At 38.0% G+C, this 24569-nt stretch overlaps 1 protein-coding gene across 1 annotated transcript; it reads right to left on the reverse strand.

The window, feature by feature from the left end:
- Nucleotides 1-4214: 4214 nt before the first annotated feature.
- Nucleotides 4215-5198, reverse strand: LOC125362459 (mas-related G-protein coupled receptor member A-like). Its single transcript, XM_048361303.1, has one exon. It carries the CDS (start codon nt 5196-5198, stop codon nt 4215-4217), a length of 984 nt encoding a protein of 327 aa, XP_048217260.1.
- Between the last annotated feature and the right edge of the window lie 19371 nt (nt 5199-24569).

Consider the following 24569-nt stretch of genomic DNA (forward strand, 5'->3'; position numbering starts at 1 on the left):
TTAAGATTGTAGCACCTTATTGGTGCCTATGACTTTAAGGAAATTGTGGCTTCACTTTCTGTGTGTGCACCTGTACCTTATTCAATAAATACCTTGTCAAATGAACCCAGGACACCTGATGCTGGTGGAAGACTTCAGGCCTCTGGTGCCCCAAACCTCAATTCCATGGTCTGGTGTTTGTTATTGTCTTGTCCCCGGTTGTCATGGGTTGTGACACTTAGGTAGAAATATCAGGTGATTTACGCTATTACAACTCAATATTAAAGTGTATCATTGGACCTTAGCCACCTAAAGTTTACCCTGGCCTGACTGCACTTGCTGTTTCAGTGTTCAACCGAGCAGAAAAATATTCCTTAGTATGGTTTGATTCCAAATGAAAGACAAATGTTTACAAGTTGATAGGCTCTACCACTCCCATAATCCCATTCTCTATTTGTACATATTCTTACATATTCTTATTTAACTTCAATTATCTTCCTTCCTTCCTTCTTTCCTCCTTCTTTCCTTCCTTCCTTCCTTCCTTCCTTCCTTCCTTCCTTCCTTCCTTCCTGCCTGCCTGCCTGCCTGCCTGCCTTCCTGCCTGCCTGCCTTCCTTCCTGCCTGCCTTCCTTCCTTCCTAACTTCCATTTTCAAACAAGTATAGGTTAAAACTTATATTTCTTTTCCCATTGTGTATCTCAAAACTTCTTACATTTCTGTCCTACATGCATCATGATATTAAAGAATTCAATCTGTGTATTATGTTAGTATAGAGGCAGAGTGTAGATTAGGGATAATGCACTAGCCTTGATTCTGAATATCCATGGTCTGTGCATAATAGAGGTGATAGTTATATGCATAATACAAATGCATAGTTGTGGAGGCTGCACAATTGACTTTTCTTACCACATATATCTGCCCTATTAAAATATCTTTTGAATTGAATTTTTTGTGCTGTTGCGGAGACTTGAACTCATGGCCTGAACACTGTCTCTGGGCTTTTATTCCCAAGGCTAGTGGTCTACTACTTTATCTAGATCTCAATGTGCAGCTTTGTTACCAGGAGATAAGAGTCACATGGCCTAGTTTTCCTGCTCTAGATTTGAAGTATGATCCTAGGTCTCAGACTCTTGAACAGCTAGATTATAGGTGCATGCCATTGGCACCCATTGGCACTATCTTAGAGTTAAAAGTTATTGTTTTTTCTCCATGTGGTATAAAAGGATACAATTCCATGAGTCAGGTTATGAGTACAATGCTTCTTTTCCAGTATCACCCCTTTCTTTGTTCTCCCCTGTTTTTCTCCTCTTGTCACTACCTTCAAGTTACATAGTTCATATTTTACGTTATGTATATTAAATGTAGAGACAAGGTTTGCTCAGTCCTCCTCCTCCATCTTGTCCCCCAACTTTTTCCATCCCCAAGTAGTGTTTCCAATCCCTGGTATTCAGTTTGATAAGCAGTTGTTAAGAAGAATAATGACTTTGTATTCCTCCTTTAAATATAACTTATTTTATTCAGTTTCTGTGTAAATGCATTGAGACATGTATGTGTTTTCATGCATAGCTGTACATAGGAAGCCTATGTAGGAAAAACACATTTCTGTCTGCTAGAGCAAATGCAGGAGAATGTGACACAAAATAAAAAAAGAAAAATGCCTGGTACAGTGTCATGAACCACTAACAGGGAATTGCACCAGGCTATCTCTTCACTGTACCACACTACGCTAACATATGGATTTCCCCAGGCCCAGACAGGTCTATTGTGTTCAAACCATTGATCAACTCACACTTCTTGAAACCTTCATGTGGAACTGTGTTTATTTGTTCCACTGGGCTCATTAATGACATTATATATGTGGTGGAAAGGAAGTCTCATAATCTACATTTCTCCTGCAAGGTTCCAGAAACAGCTATCAAATGATTTTTTCTCAATACCAGATCAGTTCTAAGTATGTGTTCTTCTAGTCAGCTGTACCTGCTGGGCTAGGTGGTGGCCACTGGGGTTGGCAGTCAAAGGATGGGTGCTCAGCTTGCTTTTTCCTACATGTCATGAGAGTCACAGCCCTGAGTGGATTTTTTACCAGTCTTGGGGTGGTTTCAGGTATGAAGGCCTGGCTGGTACTCTGTTTACTGTTCTGGGATTCCCTTCTTGGGTGCTATGATGTTTACTTGTATCTTCTGGTGTTTGGTGATCCTAGATCTCTAGCAAACACAGGGAAAAGCAACCATTCCAACCAACAGTCACAAAGTCCTTTGGTACCTTCTTATTTCCTTAGAAATTTATTTCCTTTACACATGTATACACACATTTATAATTTCCTCTGGTCTCTCAGTGCTAGACTTTACTGGTATAGTCTTTTCATTTACTAACCAACTCGCATTTCTTTTGAGTCACTTAGTACAAGAATGCAGACAAGAGATAAGTACTACATTCATAGTATAGTATAGCACATAATACACTATGTCATAGCACATGTCAATAATCTGCTTTCTTCTCTTTTAGTCCCTCAGTTACTTTCTTTCTCATTACTTCCATTCTCATATTGGAATTCATTTTGTTTGCCCTTTTTATTTTTAGTGTTTCCATAGAAATTTATAAATATTCTGTTGAGTTTTTGTAAGAGACATTGCTGCTCTTATTTTTCAATAACCTTAACTTGTACTGTACAACTACTGTGAATAAGCTGTGAATTCCTTTTATCTGCTTATTGTCTTGGTTTTCTATCAGTAATTTAGAATTAGATGAACATCTTTTTGTTGAGATTTGACAAAGGTTTCATTATTATTTTATTAAATGTGCTTTTAAATTCATCAGTTTTACTTCTTTTTTTAACTTTTTACTTCTGCTGTGTCCATGATTTCTCGGTATGTTCTAGGTATGTCATAAATCTTGCCTTTTTCTTTTGCATTTTCTCATTTTTTATCTAAATATTCAAATATATATACCTCATCTCCAAGCCAAGATGCTCTGTTTTTAACTTGGATGAGCCCTTTGACTAGGCATTCAACTGGATTTTATTTGAGTTACTGAGCATTTCACCTGAAGAATTTCAATTTGAGTTTTTTCTAGAGTTCTATTTTTATTAAATTTCTTTCATTCTTCTCTCCGCAACCTCCACCCTTGTCTGAGGTTCCACAGGCTTAAAAAACTTCAGGCTTCCCAATGGGTGTCACAGTTTGGAAAGAACTAAGAGAGCACCAAGTTCTGCAATGAAAACTAAGAACCAAGATGAACCCAACTGACTGGCTAGAGAAGGTTCAGTTTAAGTATTATTTATATGTAGGTTGTTTTATTGAATCAGAGTAATGGATTTGACCTATTTTCTTGATTATGCTATGCAATAGCATCAATGAGCTACAACCTCTCTCCAATCAACCGTTTCAGTCCTGTTCCAAAGTAATGACAATTAAACTGAGATAAAGCCATAATGAAAAATGGGTGCAAAATCTTGAGGCTTACACTATCTTCTAATATTAGATAATTGCATAAACTATTAATAAATGTTTTCTAGCATTCTCCCACCTTGAAATCACTCCTCATGTTGCAGCATCCAACTAGGATTTTTCCTAGTTCCTTGACTAGAGGACTTTGGGTAAGAACTAAAATAAGACTTAGTAGGTATGAAGGTGAAAGGGTATGCCTCTTATTATCAGAATCACAATAACAAGACTATTACAAATGTCACTAGTGGTCTTTTTATAAACCCATTGGAATTTTTATTTTCAGATCGAGTATGTTTTCCAGAACATAAAACTCTAAAAGTCTGATGATCTATCTCATATGACCCATTTCCTCACAATTAAGCTATCTACATGCTGCATTGTCCTAAAAAATTGTAAAATATTACATAGGTAGCAACATAGAGAGAGGAAAGAAAGAGTCTTTTAAAACTTACAATGTATAAGACAATTATAAACAGGGCTTATAAGAGTTAGTTTTTATGAGATTTATTGGATTTCTTTCCATTAAACTAAATATAAGAAGTGCTAAATGGGAAAATATTTAGAAATAGTGATAAGAATTTTCTTCAAATAGAATGATACAGACATTTCACTTTCATACTAATGTTGTCTCAGAGAAAAGCTAAAGAGTTGAGGTAAAGTGCATCCATTTAAAGATCCTAGGGAATTAGACATATATTTCAGAGACATGGACTGTGACAAGAGCAGACAACTGTCATGGCCAGGATATTACACAAAGCCAAATCTAAACATCAGGGCAGAAGTTGTTTTTCATTGCTCAGCTCTTCTTGACATCTCCAGGGTCCCCTGAGAAAGTCTGCCTCTGCGTTCATTGTCTTCAGGAGTGTCCTGCAGAGCCCTCTGCAGAACCTGCTTGAGAGTCTGCCTCTGCGGCTGCCTGAAGGAGCCAACAAAGAAGTAAATGATGGGGTTGGCACAGCTGTTAACACAAGAGAGGAAAACCATAAGCCTAATAAAGTAACAGGAGAAAACATAAATATCAATCTCCCTTGCTTCTATTAGTAACCAGGAGAGGCAATAAGGCAGACCACAGAAGATGAAGACCAGGACTGTGAGAAGGATGGTAACATACAACCTTGTTAGTGACATTCGTTTAGAACCACAAAACATTCTTACAGCCAGAACCAGGATGGACCCTGTAAGAAGTGAAAGTAAAAATCCCAAGAACGCATAATGAGAACACCTAAAGAACTGACACCAGTTCCTATAAGAAAGGTCACCCCATCCTGCACAGTAATAAAATTGCAAAACAGTAAACATCAGTAATATTACCCAGACCAGCAGACACATGAAGGATGATACATGTTTTGGGCGCCGTAACCAGTACCAGATGGGACACAGGACAGACAGGCAGCGCTCCAGGCTAATAACACTGAGGAAGCTCAGGCCTGCTGTATGAAAATAATAAATCACAAAGTAAGAGACATAAGGGACATAGATCATACTATTATGGAAATCGATGATAAGTTCAATCAGGGAATATATAAGTTGAAAGCATAGGTAGAGAAAGTCAGCCACAGCCAGATTTAGAATGTAAACTGAGATGGCATTTCTCAGAATCCGGAAGCCCAGGAACCAGACCACAGCTGCATTTCCTGCCAATCCGACCACTTCAGTGATGACATTCAACCACCTGAGAATTGTCTTCTCCATGACACAATATTCCTGATAGGTGTGGTTATAGGCATATATTCTTGTCACTTCTGTAATCAAGGCTGGTGTGGTTTGTTCCATGCTCAGAATTGTTCTGTTGTCTCTGAAAGCAAAAACCAGGCCTCAGAAACTTAAGTAATTTCTATCTCTCAGCTTTACCCTGCAGTGTGTGGTAATGATTATTTTAGTTGTAAAGAGGAATAAAATAGAGTATCTTAGAGATTAAGTAATATGCCAAGAATTGAGTAGTTCTGGAGTACAGAAGAAAAATTCAGTATATTCCATCCATACAGCTTGAAGTGTCTGCTCTGTTCATAGTCTTCAAATATCACAGAAATATACTAAGATCCAAACACCCTACTCAGAGTTCTAGTGCTATAGATACAACACTACTAAAGGCCAGAGAGGCAATTATATCTTCTGTGTAGAAATTTAGAGAGAAACTAAGATCAGCATGCCAGCTTATGTAGGTCCCTGCACTCACAATTTACACACTAAATGAAGACATGATGCAGAGATTTTCCATATCACATTACAGGTGTTACATGAAAATAGTATAAAAGCCATTAGCACACATCTATATAATGTGATGGATACATCCTAATCCATTTTGCATGAACTCAAGGTATATTCATAAGTATATATATGTACATAGGTATATATATGCACACACATTGTGTTGTTAACCCTCAGAAGAATTATGTGAAGTATGTGAATATCTTCCAGAGGAACACTAAGAGTAGTCATCTGAAGTGTGTATTCTTTACCTATTTCACACACTCTCCCACATGGTTAGCAATTTTCCCTCTGATGAGAGGAATCTGTGAAAGGAAGTAGGAAAAGTGCAGATTGATAAACATTAAGAAAGATACTTAAGCAGATTTCAACAGGGGGCAATGGATCAATTGACACTGGGGTGGAAAATTCCAGTAGATTGAGAGGTTAGCAGGCACTGACTCAACCTACTTGAGAGTCTATGAGTTAAAAAATATACCCCTGTAACAAACAGTACAAGAAATGTATCCAATGCCTAACGTATGAAACTGTAACCTCTCTGTATATCAGTTTGATAATAAAAATTTGAAAAAAAATATATACCCCTCAGTAGATGAATGGATCAAGAAAATATGTACATATGGCACAACAAAATTCTATGCTTCTATTAGAAAGAATGACATGGACCCATTTGTGAGGAAATGGAAAGACTTGGAAAAATTATACTAAGTGAAGTGCGCCAGTCCCAAAGAAACATAAACTCTATGGTCTCACTCATTGGAATCTATTAGTACTTATCTAGGGTAGTCCTAGCCAAGAAGCTCAGGAGCTCAATAGCAATGTAAATATGATCACATAAGATGGTGCTAAGTGAAATGAACTACGGCATTTGAAAATAAGTGGTTTACCTTTGTTATTATATTCAATGTGCTATATGAAATGATACCTTTTTCTTTTGCCTTTCTTCCCCATGGTTTTACCCCTTATGCCATTGTAACTGACTTTCGTACACTAGGTATTATATGTATGTTTATCAGAACTAGGAAAGGGGAACCCAAAAATGAAGAGACTAAGGATAATAGAGTACTCATAGTGCTCCTCTGGAAGATATTCACATCACATAATTCTTCTGCGGGTTTAACAAAACAATGTGTGTGCATATATATACCTATGTACATATATATACTTATGAATATACCTTGAGTTCACGCAAAATGGATTAGGATGTATGAATTCTTTCCATTGCATTATATAGATGTGTTCTAATGGTTTTTATACTATTTTCATTTTATTTTTCATGTAACACCTGTAACATGACATGGAAAAACACTGTTATCATACATTCATTTAATGTATAAATTGTGAGTGCAGGGACCTACATAAAGCTGGCATGCTGATCTTAGTTTCTCTCTAAATTTCTACACAGGAGAAATAATTCCCTCCTCTGGCTTTGAGTAGCAATACTTACAAGACAATATGCTGTAAACCAACTGTACAACTCCGGGAAGGGCAGTGATGGAACCGGGGAAGAGTGAAGGTAGAGAAAAATGAAGGAAGTGGTAATAAGTTTGGTAAGATATGTACTCTATGCCTTATGTTGGCAACTGTAACCCCTCTGTACATTACTTTGACAATAAAAAATGAATTAAAAAATACTGTTTTCTTCACTTTTTAGTAGGTTGAACCAGAATGGAAAGAGTGTGCGTAATGAATCCTGCTTCTCTCAAAGCCTGGTTTTGAAACCAGCAGGGTTTAGTCAGGCCTACCCTTTTGTTTTACTTGTGAATGTAATAGAATTAGTATCCAAAAGTTGATGGGATAGAGAATAAAATACAAGTGAGTGATTTTCTCTTTGGAATACTTAGCTAAATCCAGCAGCCCCTTCCTATCCTGAAAATGTAAACAAAGTAGGAGACCTTCAAGTGGAAAGAAACACAGTCTTCTGGAGAAAGAGTGGTGTGCAGGGAAAAATCCACCACCAACTGTCCTAAAGAGATGTGCTCTCTAAAGAGATGTGAGTTTTAGTGGCTTGAAATGGAAAATCAGAAGTTCCACTGATTCAACAGAAGGCAATTCTGGAATCTTTCTTTTACATTTGATTTATTTATTTTCCTCATCAAGGTAAAGTTCTATGTGGAGGAAACCATGTATATTTCATTAACTGACAGTCTTTCACTTTTAGCCTTTTTCCATAGAACATGCATTTTTATATTCCAACCTACACTAGGAGAAACTCAATTTAAAGCATACAAGATATTTTTTCTGGGATTACATCATCCAGAACAGGCTCCATACCGCCTCCTGGTCTACTTGTGTCCAGTGTAAGGCTATGTTTCTATTTTCTGCCCTTTGTCTTATTTCTCAGGAGTTTCCAAAATGTTTGTATATGAGCATGAATCTGAGAGAATATTAGGGCTTCTCAAGGTTGCTAGAGTCCTGCAGTAGCCAATCTTTTCTTCTACATGATTTTATCTTCATTTTAGTGACAGGTGAGTAGAGTGACACAGCTACTTTGAGGTGATGCAATAAACAGAAGGACTGTGTCCTTTATTCACATCTCTCTCTTCCCTGGGCTGATGTGTTGACATGGGCAAAGTCATGTTCACCATATGATGTTGATCAACATTCTTTGTGATTGGGGAACAACAAGGCCCTTCTTTCATATACCACATAGTTTTCAGACTACACCTCATAAGTCCTTAGTTAAGGTGTTTATGTAATGGTCTGGAATGTAAGTAGTTATTCTTGTTCTCTAGTAAGAACACTTTGCATTTGTGAGAGAGATTCCAATTTTGAAGTAATTTTTTAAAACATGGTGAAAGTGCTATAGAAGTGATGAAAGAAAAAGAAGATGCAAACACAATAGCTGTGATGGAGATGAGATGAGAAACATCCAATGATATTTAGACCTCACGTAGTAGAAAGACACAAAAGATATAAAGACTAGTGTCATGTTTCATGAAACAATTTCTGCCAAACTTCCCTGTCTTTGGCTTCATTAGGGTGTTGTTGTTTTTTTTAAATTTAATCCTTTATCTTCTGCATGGGTTTCAATGGAGCTATTGGACAGCCCAATTGACAAGCAGAAGATCAGAGGGAGAAGAATTTTTTCTTTTTATCATCTACCTCCCATTTACTTATCTGTGATCTGGTGAAGGATGTGTTTCTAAAGCCACTGGACAATCAAGTTTTATTACGAGAGATAAAGCTATGGCAATAATCTTTCTCTCCAACAACAGGTCCATCCTTTCCTCCCAAAACCCTAGTGCAGAAGTCCTGCCTCATCCTTTCTTCCATCAGGGATTCACCAAGTGATTGCCATTTCCCCCTGAATCCTACTACACATGACTGATCCTCACCCCCTGTAAAAGTCTTCATTTATTCTAAATTGAATCATCTGTTTCTTTTATGTCAGGATCCATGAGAGATACAATGTAGTATACTTCATGAACCATTAAAACTTGTGTTATATTATTCATATTTCCTTTTAAATGAACATTAGGAATCAGCAATCTCTTTGTGACATTATATTTGAATGTAAATCCAGGGCAAATAGGAACATTGGATTTGGAAAGCAGGACAATCTGGTTAACATCATTTGAAATTTCCAGAGTAGGAGCGACCACAGCATTCAGTTTTCAGAAGTTTTCTAGTTCTTATTTTTTCCCATAGCTCCCTGAATAAAGCATTTCATCTTTGAAACACAGTGACATGAACTAGGAGAAAATACCATAACTGGAGATCAGGATGTTCCTGGAATACACCCTTACCTTTCTTCCATTTTCCTGTTCAGAGTTGCAGATATGACTTGTTGTGGGGAGAAAGAGCCTTTCTCAGACTGAACAATAACAGTCACTTCTTTGTTCTAAAAGTCAAGAGATGACAACAAGAGCTTATATGATCCTTGTGAGGAAATTAGGAGTATGAGGACTGTGGAAAACCCAGGTAATTTTCTGTACATGTACTAGAAAGAAAATCAAAGAGTAAAACCTTCGGAGTTATGATCCTTCATTGAGATGTTTCCTTGAATCTACCCTATTCTCACACCCCTATCTGTCTCCTTCATCTCATCTCATTCAGTCCACTGTCCTTTAAGTTGTTTCTGTGCTGTCCTTTAATTGCCAACTCCAACCTTCAGTAGAAATATCAAGTGATTGTAGATTGCATTTTGGATCCTTATAACTCAATTTTAAAGTGCATCTTTAGGCTTTTGCCACCCAAAGGGCATCCTGGTGTGACTGCACTTGTTTCAGCATTCATTATAGCAGAAAGGCATTCATCAGTATAGTTTTATTCCAAATGATAGAGAAATATTCACAGTTTGATAGGCTTCATGAGTTTCATAATCCCATTGTTATTCTCATATATTCTTTAATTTGCTTAATTGCCCTCCCTCCCTCCCTTCCTCCTTCCGTTTACATAGAACTATGAGTTCACATATGCATTTGATCTTCCATTCCATATTTCAGAACTTCTTAGTTTATGTCCTACATGCACTAGAGTATTAAAGAATTCATCCTGTATATCATAATAGTATAGGGTGGAGTGTAGACCAGGGATACAGCACTAACCTGGCTTTTGAATATCCATGCTGTTTGCACAATAGAGGTAATAATTATATGCATAATACAAATATATAGTTTTTCTTACTGTGTATTCAATGATTATCCTACTGTATATTATGTCTATTATAATGTTTTTAGAGTTGAATTTATTTTGTATTTGTTGATACCAGGACTAGAATTCAGGCACTGAGCACTGTCCTGGGTTTTCATTCTCAAGGCTACCACGTAATCTGGAGCTCCACTGCCAGTTTTTTTGGCTGTTAGTTGCAAATAATATTCTCATGACCTTTCTTTCTAGACTTGGTTTGAACTGTGATCTTATATCTTAGCCTTCTCAATAGCAAGGAATATAGCTAGGTGCTACCAGCTCCAGGTTGGAGGTTTCTTCTTTTTTCTTAATATTAAGTAGATTTAAAAGGGTCACAATTTCATAAATAGGTTATTAAATAGGTAAAATGCTTCTTGGCTGATGTCACCCCTTTTTTCATTCTTTTCTATTTTCCTTCTCATTCCCTACCTTGAAGTTATATTGTCAATTTTTTTACATAATGTACATTAAATATAATGATTACATTTGATTAATCTTCCTCCCTCCATTTTTATGCCCTCCCTAGGCCAACCCCCAAAACTATTTCTACTTCTCAGTATTTTGTTTTTAACAAATATTTTGTTGTTATAAAGGTGATATATTGAGAGATTATAGTTACAAAAGTGAGGAAAACAGTACATTTCTTTTAAGACAATGTCACTTCTTCTCGTGATCTCTCCCAATTTTTTCCTCTAGTCCCCACCCAAAGTTATATAGTTCATTTTCAACATAGTGTCTAGTGAGTACTACAGATACATTTGTTAAACCATTTTCCCTCCTTCACTGTGAACCTTTAATCTTCCAGAGAAAGATAAATTAACAATGAGAGAAAAATCAAAGAAAACAAAAACAGCAACAATGAAAAAACTCCCTTGATTCCATTTTCTGGAATTCATTTTGATAAATGTTTTTTTTATGTGATGAGAGGCACATGGGCATTTTGCCTTTGGGTCCCTCTTCTAAGAGTATCCTTTGGTTTTAGTTTGTGTGAATGCTGAGAGCCCTGTGAATTTTATCATGTCCTGGTGTATTTTAAGTGTACTTTCTCCATGTGATTGAAAGCATATGCTGTTTGTTCTTCTGAACTTGGATGACCAAAGTTAACAGGACATGTTCTACTATCCATTCCCTGCAAATGACATAATATTAGTTTTTTTCATGCATGAAAATCCAAGGAGATATAAAGTTCAATAAAGTAATCTATGCATGTATTTGCATACCAGTAACTGTCATTAATAGAAATGAGTTAAATAAGTAAATTCTTCAATAAAAATACAAAGAGTAGGAATGGATACATGTCCCAAGTAGCAGAATACCAGCAATTAGCTGATCAAAAGCACAAGATCCTGAGCTCAAGCCCTAGTACCAATCTCAGAAAAAAAAAGAAACAAACAAAAACCCAAAATCGCAAGGCCCAAGTAAACACTGCATATAAGAAAACTCATTTCATTCTTATGGAAACACGTGGACTTAAAATGGAGCAGGGAGAGCTAATATTCCACTCAGGTGGAAACCAAACAAAAACAACATAGTATGTTAACTTTGTGACTGTGTGTGTGTGTGAATGTGTGTGTGTGAGTGTGTGTGTGCATTTGAACAAGATATCTGAAGAAAACCACTTGAGAGAAAAGATTTATTTGGTCTCATGGATTTACTAATTGTGGGCAAGATGTAACAGAGTGGAGAGGCATGTCTCATGGTGCAGAAACATGATGCACATGTACTCAAGCTGACATTAAACACAAACAGACAGAATGGGAAAGAAAGAGAGATCACATGTAATCTCTTCTGGTAATTATTTAAGACTGTAATTTTTACCAGAGAGGCTATACCTGGATCATAGCTTTAAAATGTGTCAGATCAGTTCTCAAGAATCCAAAGAATTCAGGGGCAGCATCCTACCTCCTGTCTCTTCCTGCGGAAACCCACTGTTTTTAGGAAGCTTTGTCCCAAGGAGAAGAGATGGAGATTTGGACTCAGAGGAGAGACCTAACAGGAGAGAGGTAATTTTTCAAGTCATCTGTTAAGTCTTACCTTCCAGCTGTTTTTGATTCAGAGGTAGTGAGTTGCTCTGTGTGAAAATGAAGTTCCTGAGTTGATCATCTCCACAGGACAATTCTGTGTACTGGAGACATCTTATTACTATTGCAACTTATTGCTTGGTATTCTGTTTTGAAAACATATCACAGCCTTGTGATATCTTGTCCTGAGACTTAACTGACATATGAGATAGGAGAATCCAGTGAGTCATGTTTCTCACAAGACCTCCTGAACAGAATATAACATGTAGTGATAATCTCCGTGTCTCTCAACATCGGCCTCTCCCCACGTCAATTGATCCCCTTTGCTGCAACTTATATTGTCTTAAGAGGTTCTTCTTCATCTTGGAAACACAGGGACATCAACACAGAGAAACGTTCATAACTGGTATCTGGATGATCCTGGAATAAATCCTTACCTTTCTTCCATTTCCCTGTTCAGAGTTGCAGATGTGATTTGTAGTGGAGAAGAAGAGTCAATCTCTGGCTGAGAATAAGAGGGTCCACTTCTGAAATTCAGGAGACAATAACAAAACCTTGTGGAAAGCTTGTGATAAAGTGAGGCTTATAAAAACTGCAGGCAACCCATGTGATTTTCTGTACATGAACTGGAAGCAAATCAGAGACCAGAGCCATCTGAGTCATGATCCTTCAATGAGGTGATTCTTGGCATCTGCCCTATTCTCACACCCATATCAGCCTCCATCATCCCATCTCATTTAGTCCACCTTCCTTTAAGTATCTGCTTTTCTGTGCTTTAATTGCCAAGTCCAAATGTAGGAGCCCACAGTCGCCAAAATGTGAGACCTGAAATGATTGGGAAGATGAAATGTCTCCTCCCAGAACTCTCAAAATGCTGAGAGATCCCCGAAAAGGTCAATCAGTCCTGGCTTGAAGGGAATTCAGTTTTCTCTCCCAGGTGTAGGCTATTTTCCACACCAAACTTTCTGGGAACTTGGAAATTGACAAAAATATATGCTAACTCTAAGTCATCTACAGCTTACATCTGCTTATTAAGATTACAAAAGTTGTTTATCACTTGAGTAAAATTTTACCACATAATTGGTGCTTGTGACTTTAAGGGTTAAGATTGTAGCACCTTGGCAAAACTGGCTCAACACATGCAACAAACTAAAACTAGATCTTTATATATCACCCTGCACCAAAATCAATTCCAAATGGATTAAAGACCTCGAAATCAAAACAGACACCCTGAAAGCACTAAAGGAAGGAGTAGGAGAAACACTTGGGCTCCTTGGTGCAGGAAGGAACTTCCTTAACAAAGACCCAGAAAGGCTACAAATCAAAGAAAGGTTGGACAAATGGGACTGTATCAAACTGCAGAGCTTCTGCACGGCAAAGGACATAGCTTGCAAGATAAACAGAAAGCCCACAGACTGGGAGAAGATCTTTACCAGCCATTCAACAGACAAAGGCCTCATATCTAAAATATATGCAGTACTAAAAAAATTACCTTCTTCCAAAACAAAACCGCAAAGAACCAATAGCCCCCTCATCAAGTGGGCTAGAGACTTAAAAAGAGGCTTCTCTGATGAGGAAATGAGAATGGCCAAGAGACATATGAAAAAGTGTTCTACATCACTGGCCATAAAATAAATGCAAATCAAAACAACACTGAGATTCCATCTCACCCCAGTGAGAATGTCCTATATCAAGAAAACTAACAATAACAAATGTTGGAGGGGATGTGGCCAAAAGGGAAACCTACTTCATTGTTGGTGGGAATGTAAACTGGTTCAGCCACTCTGGCAAGCAGTATGTAGATTCCTCAGAAGGCTAAATATAGAACTCCCCTATGAACCAGCAGCCCCCACTTTTGGGTATCTATCCAAAAGATCACAAGCAAAATCACAGTAATGCCACCAGCACAACAATGTTCATCACAGCACATTTGTCATAACTAGAATTTGGAACCAACCCAGATGCCCCTCAGTAGACGAATGGATCAGGAAAATGTGGTACATATACACAATGGAATTTTATGCCTCTATCAGAATGAATGACATTGCCCCATTTGTAAGGAAATGGAAGGACTTGGAAAAAATTATACTAAGTGAAGTGAGACAGACCCAAAGAAACATGGACTCTATCTATGGTCTCCCTTATTGGGAATAACTAGTAAAGGTTTAGGCAAGTCATAGCAGAGAATCACAAGAGCCCAATAGCTATACCCTTATGAACACATAAGATGATGCTAAGTGAAATGAACTCCATGTTATGGAAATGATTGTTATATCACAGTTGTAACTACTTTCAACATCCCATGTGTATCTGTAGCTTCTATTATTGATGATGTTCTTATATCACCTTCCTGTGGTTGTACCTACACTATCTCTGTAATCTTATCTGAGTATATTGGAAACCTTGTATACTGGTATTAGAAGTAGGAAATTGAAAGGGAATACCAAAATTGAGAGACACAGGGTAAAAAAAAGACAAACAACTACAAAAGCAATACTTGCAAAACTGTTTGGTGTAAGTGAACTGAACACCTCGGGGGGGGGGGAAGGGAAAGGGGGAGGAGGGAGAGGGTTATGTGGGACGAGGTAACAAACAGTACAAGAAATGTATCCAATGCCTAATGTATGAAACTGTAACCTCTCTGTACATCAGTTTGATAATAAAAATTTGAAGAAAAAAAATGATTGTAGCACCTTATTGGTGCCTATGACTTTAAGGAAATTGTGGCTTCACTTTCTCTGTATGCACCTGTACCTTACTCCATAAATACCTTGTCAAATGGACCTAGTACACCTGAAGCTCATGGAAGACTTCATGCCCCTGGTGTCCCACACCTCAATTGCATGGTCTAGTGTCTGTTATTGTCCTGTCCCTGGTCATCATGGGTTGTGACACTTAGGTAGAAATGTCAAGCAATTTAGGTTGCATTTGGTCTATTACAACTCAGTATTAAAGTGTATCATTGGGCCTTAGCCACCCAAAGTTCACCCTGGCCTGACTGCTCTTGCTCTTTCAGTGTTCTTCTGACCAGAAATCCATTCCTTAGTATAGTTTGATTCCAAATGAAAGACAAATGTTTACAAGTTGATAGGCTCCACCAATCCCATAATCCCATTCTCTATTTGTACATATTCTTATCTAACTTCAGTTATTTTCCTCCCTCCCTCCCTCCTTCCCTCCCTCCCTCCCTCCCTTCTTTCCTTCCTTCCTTCCTTCCTTCCTTCCTTCCTTCCTTCCTTCCTTCCTTCCTTCCTTCCTTCCTTCTTCCCTCCCTTCCATTTTCAAACAAGTATAGGTTAAAACTTGCATTTCTTTTCCCATTTTATATCTCAGAACTTCTTACATTTCTGTCCTACATGCATCATGATATTAAAGAATTCAATCGGTGTATTATGTTAGTACAGAGGCAGAGTATAGATTAGGGATAATGTACTAGCCTTGATTCTGAATATCCATGGTCTGTGCATAATAGAGGTGATAGAGGTGCATAATACAAATACATAGTTGTGGAGGCTGCACAATTGACTTTTCTTACCATATATATCTGCCCTATTAAAATATCTTTTGAATTGAATTTTTTTGTGCTGTTGCGGGCACTTGAATTCATGGCCTGAACACTGTCTTTTGTTTCCAAGGCTCGTGCTCTACTACTTTATCTAGAGCTCAACATGCAGCTTTTGAGGTTTTTAACTGGAGCTAAGAGTCTAATCGCCTAGTTTTCCTGCTCTAGCTTTGAAGTATGATCCTAGGTCTTAGCCTCTTCAACAGCTAGATTATAGGTGCATGCCATTGGCATCCATTGGCACTATGTTAGAATTAAAAATATTATTATTTCTCCATGTGGTATAAGAGTATACAATTACATGAGTCAGGTTATAAGTACAATGCTTCTTTTCCAGTGCCTTTCTTCATTCTCCCCTGTTTTTCTCTTCTTGTCATTACTTACCTTCAAGTAACATAGTTCATTTTTTACATTATGTATATTAAATATAGTGACAAGGTTTTCTCAGTCCCCCTTCTCCATTTTGTTCCCCAACTTTGTCCATCCCCAAATAATGTTTCCACTTCCAGGTATTCAGTTTGATAAGCAGTTGTGAAGAAGAATTATGACTTTCAGCAGAGAATCACAACAGCCCAATAGCTATACCCTTATGAACACAAAAGATGATGCTAAGTGAAATGAACTCCATGTTATGGAAACATATAAAGGTCAAAAATTGACCTCTCAGTGGAATACAACAGCTCAAAAGCTATGTATATATGTTCACATAAGACTACTGTCGACATATTGTCTAAGGTCGACATTACATTTAAAGTCCTAGGCGAATTTTCTTTGGCGTAGGCCACGTGGCTACTGTATATGTTCTTGGTACAGTGGGTATTGTATATATGTCTGCATGACCTAGGGAAGGGAAAGAAAAACAGGGTGTAAGATATCACAAGAAATGTACACACTGCCCTACTATGTAACTGTACCCTTTTTGCACAACACCTTATCAAAAAATTTTGTTTAATTAATAAAGAAAGAAAGAAAGAAAGAAAAGATAACTTGTTTCCATTTCCTGGATTTCATTTTGATTAATGCCTTTTTGTATGATCAGAGGCACATAGGCATTTTGCCTTTGGGTCCCTCCTTGAAGAGTATCCTTTGGTTTCACATTGTGTGAATGCCTAGTCCTTTGAAATTTATTATGTCCTAATATATTTTTAATCTACCTTCTGCATGTGAGAGAAAACATATACTGTATTTTTTCTGAGCTTGGATGACCTTAGTTAACAGGACTTGTTCTAGTTCTAGCCATTCCCTGCAAATGGCATAATATTATTCTTTTTCATTCATGAGTAAAATTCCATTGTATATATTTTTGACAATTTCTTGATCCATTCATGGAGATGTAAAGTTCAATAAAACAACCCTATGTCTGTATTTGCATACCAATAATTGTCATTAATGGAAATGAGTTAAATAATTAAATTCTCCAATAAAAATACAAAAAGTAGGAATGGATGCATGTCCCAAGTAGTAGAGTGCCACCAATTAGCTGAGCAAAAGCACAAGGTCCTGAGTTCAAGCCCTAGTACCAATCTCAGAAAACAAACAAACAAGTAAATAAACAAAAATGCAAGTAAACCCAAGACCCAAGTAAACACTGCATATAAAAAAATGCATTTCATTCTTAAGGAAACACATAGACTTAAAATGGAGAAGGGAAAGCTAATATTCCATTCAGGTGGAAGCCAAACCAAAACAACATAGTATGTTAATTTTGTGTATGTGTGTGTGAAAAAGATATCTGGAGAAAACCACTTGAGAAAAGATTTATTTGGATTCTGGTTTTATTCATTGTGGGCAACATGTAACAGAACACAAAGGTGTGCCTCATGGCGGTCAGAAACATGATGCACATGTACTCAAACTGACATTAAACACAGACAGAATTGAAAAGAAAGAGAGAAATCACATGTAATATTTTCTGGTATTTAGTCAATACTATACGGGAATATTCCTGGATCATAGCTTTAAAATGTGTCAGAGTCAGTCCTGTAGAATCCAAAGATTTCAGGGGCAGCACCCTATCTCCTGTCTCTTCCTGCTGAAAACCTACTGTTACTAGGAAGCTTTGTCCTAAGGAGAAGAGAAGGAGATTTGGACTCAGAGGAGAGAGATAACAGGAGAGAGAATTTTTAAGGCCATCTGTTAAGTCTTACCTTCCAGTTGTTTTTGATTCAGAGGTGGTGAGTTGCTCTGTGCTAAAGTGAAGAACTTTCTGGGACATTTCTGTGTACTGGAGACATCTGATTACTATTGAACCTTATTGCTGGGTAGTCTGTTTTGAAGACATAGCACAGCCTTGTGATTTCCTGTCATGAGACTTAACTGGCATATGAGATAGGAGAATCCAGTGAGTCATGTGCCTCACAAGATACCCTGAACAGCACATAACATGTAGTGATATTCCCCTTGTCTCTCAACATCTGCTTATCCCCACCTCAGTTGATTCCCTATCCTGCAACTTATTTTTTCTTAAGAAGTTCTTTCTGCCACCTGACCAGCAATGCAAAAACTGTGCTTGTTTCTTTGGAGAGCCTGTAAAAGAACAAAAGTACCTTTTTTCCTTTTCATGAAAACACTTTTGCATGAAAGCACAAACCTTTCATCCCACTATTCAAGGAGCCTAGGTAGGAGAATCACATTTCTGGCTCCCTGGGCGGAACCAGGGGAGGCTATCACAAAGTAAACAAAGAAAAAGTGTTTGAGGTATGGCCAAAGGAGTAGAGGTCATGGTAGCAAGCATAAGGTCCAAACTTATGATAGAGAGTCCAATCCTTTGAGACTTGATAGCAATTGTGCATGTGGATGTGACTGAAAATTGGTTACCCAAGGATCTGATTGGAAAGAAATAATTACAGGTAAGGAGTAATAGATGAATATACCATTAGCAGCATGGCGTCTTTCCTTCAGTTACTGACAGATGCAATAGGCCCTAAATCAGTAATAATATCCTTGAGCAGTACCATGAATGCATTACTTGTGAATGAAACAAAACATCCTAGTTCACTACTTATAATGATGCTTATTTCTAAGTCACACAAGACATTCACCAAGATCTACCACATTATGAATTAGAAAACACAACTTTTCCAATTTAAAGGACAGGAAGTATACCAAGTATGCTTTCAGCAAAGCTATGCACAAAACTTCTCCATGCTACATGATGAGTCCCTCCATTTAACCATAACATCCTAGATGGAGACTTCTCTCAGTGCTTCATAATGTCATTCATGCTGCACCCCTCTCCTCCACTCTTACCCTGAGCAGCCTGCTGGAGATCACCAACAACAGCTACCACACCAGTACTTTACTGCAGAGTTAGCCATATCCTTCACACCAGCACTTAGTGTGTGCTTTATCTTCTGCAGTTTATGCTGGCTAGTGTTGTCTCCCTTCAGTAGCAAAGCCTGTTTTCTATGTAGATATCTCTTGCTTCTGGTTACTGAGAATTGAGAAATTGAAATTTAAAGGAAAAAAGTAAAATTATCTTTATTTAGAGGAAACAAAAGACTTATATAGAAAACCCTGAATGTTCAACACAGAGATACACACAGAGCTGTTGGAACTGATTTTAAGTTCAACAATGTTTCAGAATGCAAAGTCAGTACCAGGGCATTAGTTCCATGTCTAAACACCCCAATAAATCCTCTGGAAGTGATTCTGCCAGGCCCCACTGGCTTATATGTCAATTCGAGCTCTCCAGGAAGCTGAGCTATAGAAGAACATCATTCAAAGCCAGCCAAGGCAGAAAAGTGTCAGAGACTCTATCACCAGATAATATCACACACACACACACACACACACACACAAACAGATGTCCCCACTGTATCTCATCTGAGTACCCTGGAGACTGTATATACTGGTGTTAGAACTAGGGAAGGCTTCCTGTGTTTGTATCTGCACCATCACTGTATCTTATCTGAGTAAATTGGAAACTGTATATACTGGTATTAGAACTAGGAAAATGAAAGGGAATACCAAAATCGAGAGACACTGGATAAAAAGACAAACAACTACAAAAGCAATACTTGCAAAACTGTTTGGTGTAAACCAACTGAACAACTCATGAGAGGGAAAGGGGGAGGGGAGAATGAGGGAGGAGGTAACAAACAGTACAAGAAATGTATCCAATGTCTAACGTATGAAACTGTAACCTCTCTGTACATTACTTTGACAATAAATAAGAAAAAAAAACTAGACATAAAAAAAGAACTAGGGAAGGGAAGGGGAATATCAAAATCGAAAGACAAAGGATAAAAAGACAAATGACTCCAAAAGCATTATTTACAAAACCATTTGGTGTAAACCAACTGAGCAACTCATGGGGGGAGGGGGGAGGGGGGAATGAGGGAGGAGGTAACAAATTGTACAAGAAATGTACCTACTGCCTTACATATGAGACTGTAACCCCTCTGTACATCACTTTGACAATAAATAATTATTCAGAAAAAATAAAGTTTTAATTATTAAAAAAACAAACCCAGGTGAGTCATATATCTCAAGTGTCAAGAATGCTGACCCAGCAAGCAACCCGAGCAAGCAAAATTTCCTTTTTTCTTTCAAGGAATAGTTTAAAATAAAAGGAAGAAGAAATTAGTGCCACTTACTATAGTGCCAACAATAATATAATGACTGTGAGTAAACTTAACTAAATTAGAGAAAATCTTGCATACTGAAAATTACAAGACATCTTTCAGAGAAAAAAAAGACATCCTAGTGAATAAATAGGAAAACTTCATATCAAGGTATACTTACTATCCAAGAAAATCTACATATTTAGTGCAATATCACTCCTAATGACAATGACACTTTTTTTTCAAATATACAAAGTAAATCCTAAAATTCATGTGGAAACTCAGGAGGTCCCCAAAACAAAAATCATTTTTGTAAAGAACTAAGATAGGTAACTCAGACTTCTGAGTTCAAAAGATAATACAAAGCTTTAGTATTGCAAACAGCATTATGCAGGAAATTGAATGGCAAATAAACTTTGTATGTGTATATGTATCTGTCTATATATGCATTGTATATATATCTCACTAGATATATCTATATATACAAAATAACTTAGACAAGAATTCTGTTTCCTCAATTAAAAAAGACATCTCCACTAACTGATCTTGAGGAAATAGTATAATAACAAAGTAATTGAAAACAACAAACTTTGAATCTTATTTATATCACATACAAATAACTTAAACATTTAAATAAAAGGCCTAATAAAATGAGGGAGGGGGTAACAAGTTTGACAAGAAATGTACTCACTAACCTACATATATAACTATAATTCCTCTGATAATAAAATTAAATTTAAAAATAAATAAATAAAAGATCAAAATTTTGAGTATCCAAGAAATAAAATAGAAAACCTTTATGACCTTGGACATCACTATGTTTCTGTAATGAAACTATAAGAAACTGAACAAAATTATACTAGTTGGAGATTATATAAAACTGTCAAGAATTTTTGCCTTCGAGGTCACAGGCAAAAAATGTAAGAAGTCATTCTATGAGTGGGAAAACAAATTACAATTCATGTATCAGATAAAGAATTTATATCAAAACTTTGTAAAGTAGTCCCAAAACAAAAATGAAATACTAGGAATTGTGGGAAGACGGCGGAGGAGCGGCTGAGCCCTGCAGAGCTCCCTCCGATATCGTAGTTTTCTCACCTCATAGAAACTGTTTCTCCGAGAAAGACAGCCAAAGTAAGTTCTAACAGTACAGGGATTCGAACAGGAAGGAAAAATCGACTTTGCTGGTCTGAAAACACAGTTTTGAGCTCCGGGCGGCGTCCCGCCTCAGCGCCAGCGCCGGCTCCAGCACAGTGCCGGGCACAGCCCCCCGCACTCCGTGCAGCTAAAGCGAGAAATACTCCAGACGGCAGCCGAGCACGGAGGACCTGACATCGCAGAGACAGCGTGAGTACCCCGCAAAAAAAAAAATTATTCTCGCTTGTGCCCACAGTCCAGCTTCTGGAAGGCATCACTGTCCCCACCGCCAGAGCAAAGCGCCATCTTTGCCACTGGCATAGGGTCAGACCAGACTGGAACTGAAGCGGGCCTGGGGAAAGCGAGGTCAAAAAAGCCATCTTTGAAAAGGGCAGGAGGGGCGGAATCAGTGAGAACCAGCTCCGCCCAGAAGAACACCCCATGCCCTGGTGGGAGGCGAGTCCGGGGCTTATCCAGAGATGCCCCGCCCTGCCCGCCGGAACTTCTAAACTTAAAGCAAAAGCTGCGACCAGCTACCAGGGGCACGGAAACAACAGACGGAGGAACAAACAGTTCCGGGGACAGCTAAACGGTCCCGTCACAGAGGAAACTAATTCCCAGCCCAAAACGGAGCTGCATTCCATAGCTACCTATGCCAAAGAGGCCGCCTCCCTCAGGCAAGCAACTCTTAGTGGAGCAAAACAGGCCAGAGGCGCCACGCTCTGCTGAGTTCACAGTCTAGTCAAGTCCAGGCATCAAAGGCAGCGGCCCCACAGCAGACAGAGGAGCCACAGTTCCTGTGACTGCCCACGTCCCCATCGACAGAGGACGCCCAAGGCCTGCCTGCAAGCTGTGCGAACCTCAGAGACCCACGATTGCACCAACAGGGGAGAAGGTCAGAACAGAACCACCCCTTGCCAACTGAAATCAAGTCAAACCAGCCAATCAGGAAAATAGACTGCAGTCCATTGCAGGGAAACCAGAGACTGGTTTCTTTTTCTTTTCAAACATTTTTTTTTAACTTTTCTTTTAAATTTTCTTTTTAATTTTTTCACACCTGAAACATCATTGGCTTTTTTTTTGTTTTTTTGTTGTTTATTTTCCATTTTTACTGGTTTGTTTTATCAAGTTTTTTTGTGTGTTTGTTTATTTGCTTGGGTTGTTCCTTTTCTGTTATTTTCCTTTTTATTTACTTATGCTTCCTTGTTAAATAATTTTTCTCTGTTTTGTGTATCTGTCTTCCAGTATTTTTACTTCATTTCTCTCGTTGCGTCCTCTTCCTTTAAAAATTACTTTCCTATAAATAACACCTACACCCTTTTCTGCTAACTCTCCAGTGTCTGTCATTTTATCAATGTTCTTTCTACTAATTCTACTCTTCTCCACATTTCCACGTCACTGAAACTAAACCAAAATCACCACCACCACCCCAATACACTTTACTCTATTCTCTTTACTACCTCCAACTTACCCTCCTGACTTACTGCCTGGACCTCCAGGCTCCATTGACTCCTGGTTATTGGATAGAGGATATCCCAGCTTAATACGAGTGAATCAAAGGGGTTCATAGAGAAAGCCAGTCCTAAAAGAACTTAATATAAAAACAAGAATTGCGTATAAGGTTGTAACAGTAAATAAGTAACTACTGAATACAGGGCCCAGGATCAGATGTTATATTGAAATTGTATTCTTTAGGAACACCAAATCTAACTTTATAGACAGGTATACAAGTTATCTGTATATAATTGTGAAATTGTAAGATTTACACAACAGTGCTTGGTAAGGGCTGCTTTGGGTCTTAAACAGTGCTCACAGGTGCTGGTAGACTGGCATTCCCAATTCAAATGGGCAGAAGAAACACAAGAAAGATGGCAAATAATGAAGTCTTATCCCCCACCCAAAACAAGCAGGAAGCAGAGCAGTCAATCAAAAACATAGAAGAAAACCCCCAAAATGCTCTACAAAGTTTACTGATAAACATGATAAATGAAAAGTTTGAATCTCTTCAGTCAATTATGTTAGAACATGAGGAGGCAAAGCAAAAATTAATGGAGAATTTCATGGCATCCACAAATAGAAAGATAAGTGAGCTTCAAGAGTCAAATGAAAAGATAGCTACCCAACTTAAAGATTTGAGAGGCAACACTCAAAACCAAAGTAATGAAGTTAATGAAGTAAAGAAGTCCATACAGGACCTAAGAAATGACATGGAAATCATCAGGAAAGACCAGTCAGAAGGAAAAGAGATTCGAAATCAAGTAGCTAGCCTACAGTCCCGACTAACTGAAGCAGAGGATCGAATCTCAGGAGCTGAAGATTCCTTAGATTCTATGGAGAAAGATCAAAAATCAATACAAATCCAGTCCAAGCAACAAAACAGATCGCTACAGGAGATTCAAGACACAATCAGGAAGCCCAATTTAAGGATAATAGGTATTGAGGAAAACTTGGAGAAAGAGGTTAATGGGATAGGCAACCTATTTAACAGAATATTAGCTGAGAACTTCCCAAACATCCAGAAGGAAAGGCCTATACAGATACAAGAAGCATTTAGAACCCCAAATCGACCAGACCAGAATAGGACTTCCCACCGACACATTGTGATCAAAACAGTTTCAGCAGAGTGCAAGGAAAAAATACTCAAAGCTGTTAGGGCAAAGAAAACAATCACATATAAAGGAAAAGCAATCAGAATTACCCCAGACTTCTCAGCAGAGACCATGAAAGCAAGGAGAGCCTGGAATGAAGTATACCAAAATCTAAATAAAAATAACTACTAACCAAGAATTCTCCAAACTCTCCTTCATAGCCGAAGGTCAAATAAAAGTCTTCCGGGCTGGGGATATAGCCTAGTGGTAAGAGTGCCTGCCTCGGATACACAAGGCCCTAGGTTCGATTCCCCAGCACCACATATACAGAAAATGGCTAGAAGTGGCGCTGTGGCTCAAGTGGTAGACTGCTAGCCTTGAGCGGGAAGAAGCCAGGGACAGTGCTCAGGCCCTGAGTCCAAGGCCCAGGA

The sequence above is a fragment of the Perognathus longimembris genome, chromosome 13 (genome assembly GCF_023159225.1).
Source record: "Perognathus longimembris pacificus isolate PPM17 chromosome 13, ASM2315922v1, whole genome shotgun sequence".
NCBI classification, from domain to species: domain Eukaryota; kingdom Metazoa; phylum Chordata; class Mammalia; order Rodentia; family Heteromyidae; genus Perognathus; species Perognathus longimembris.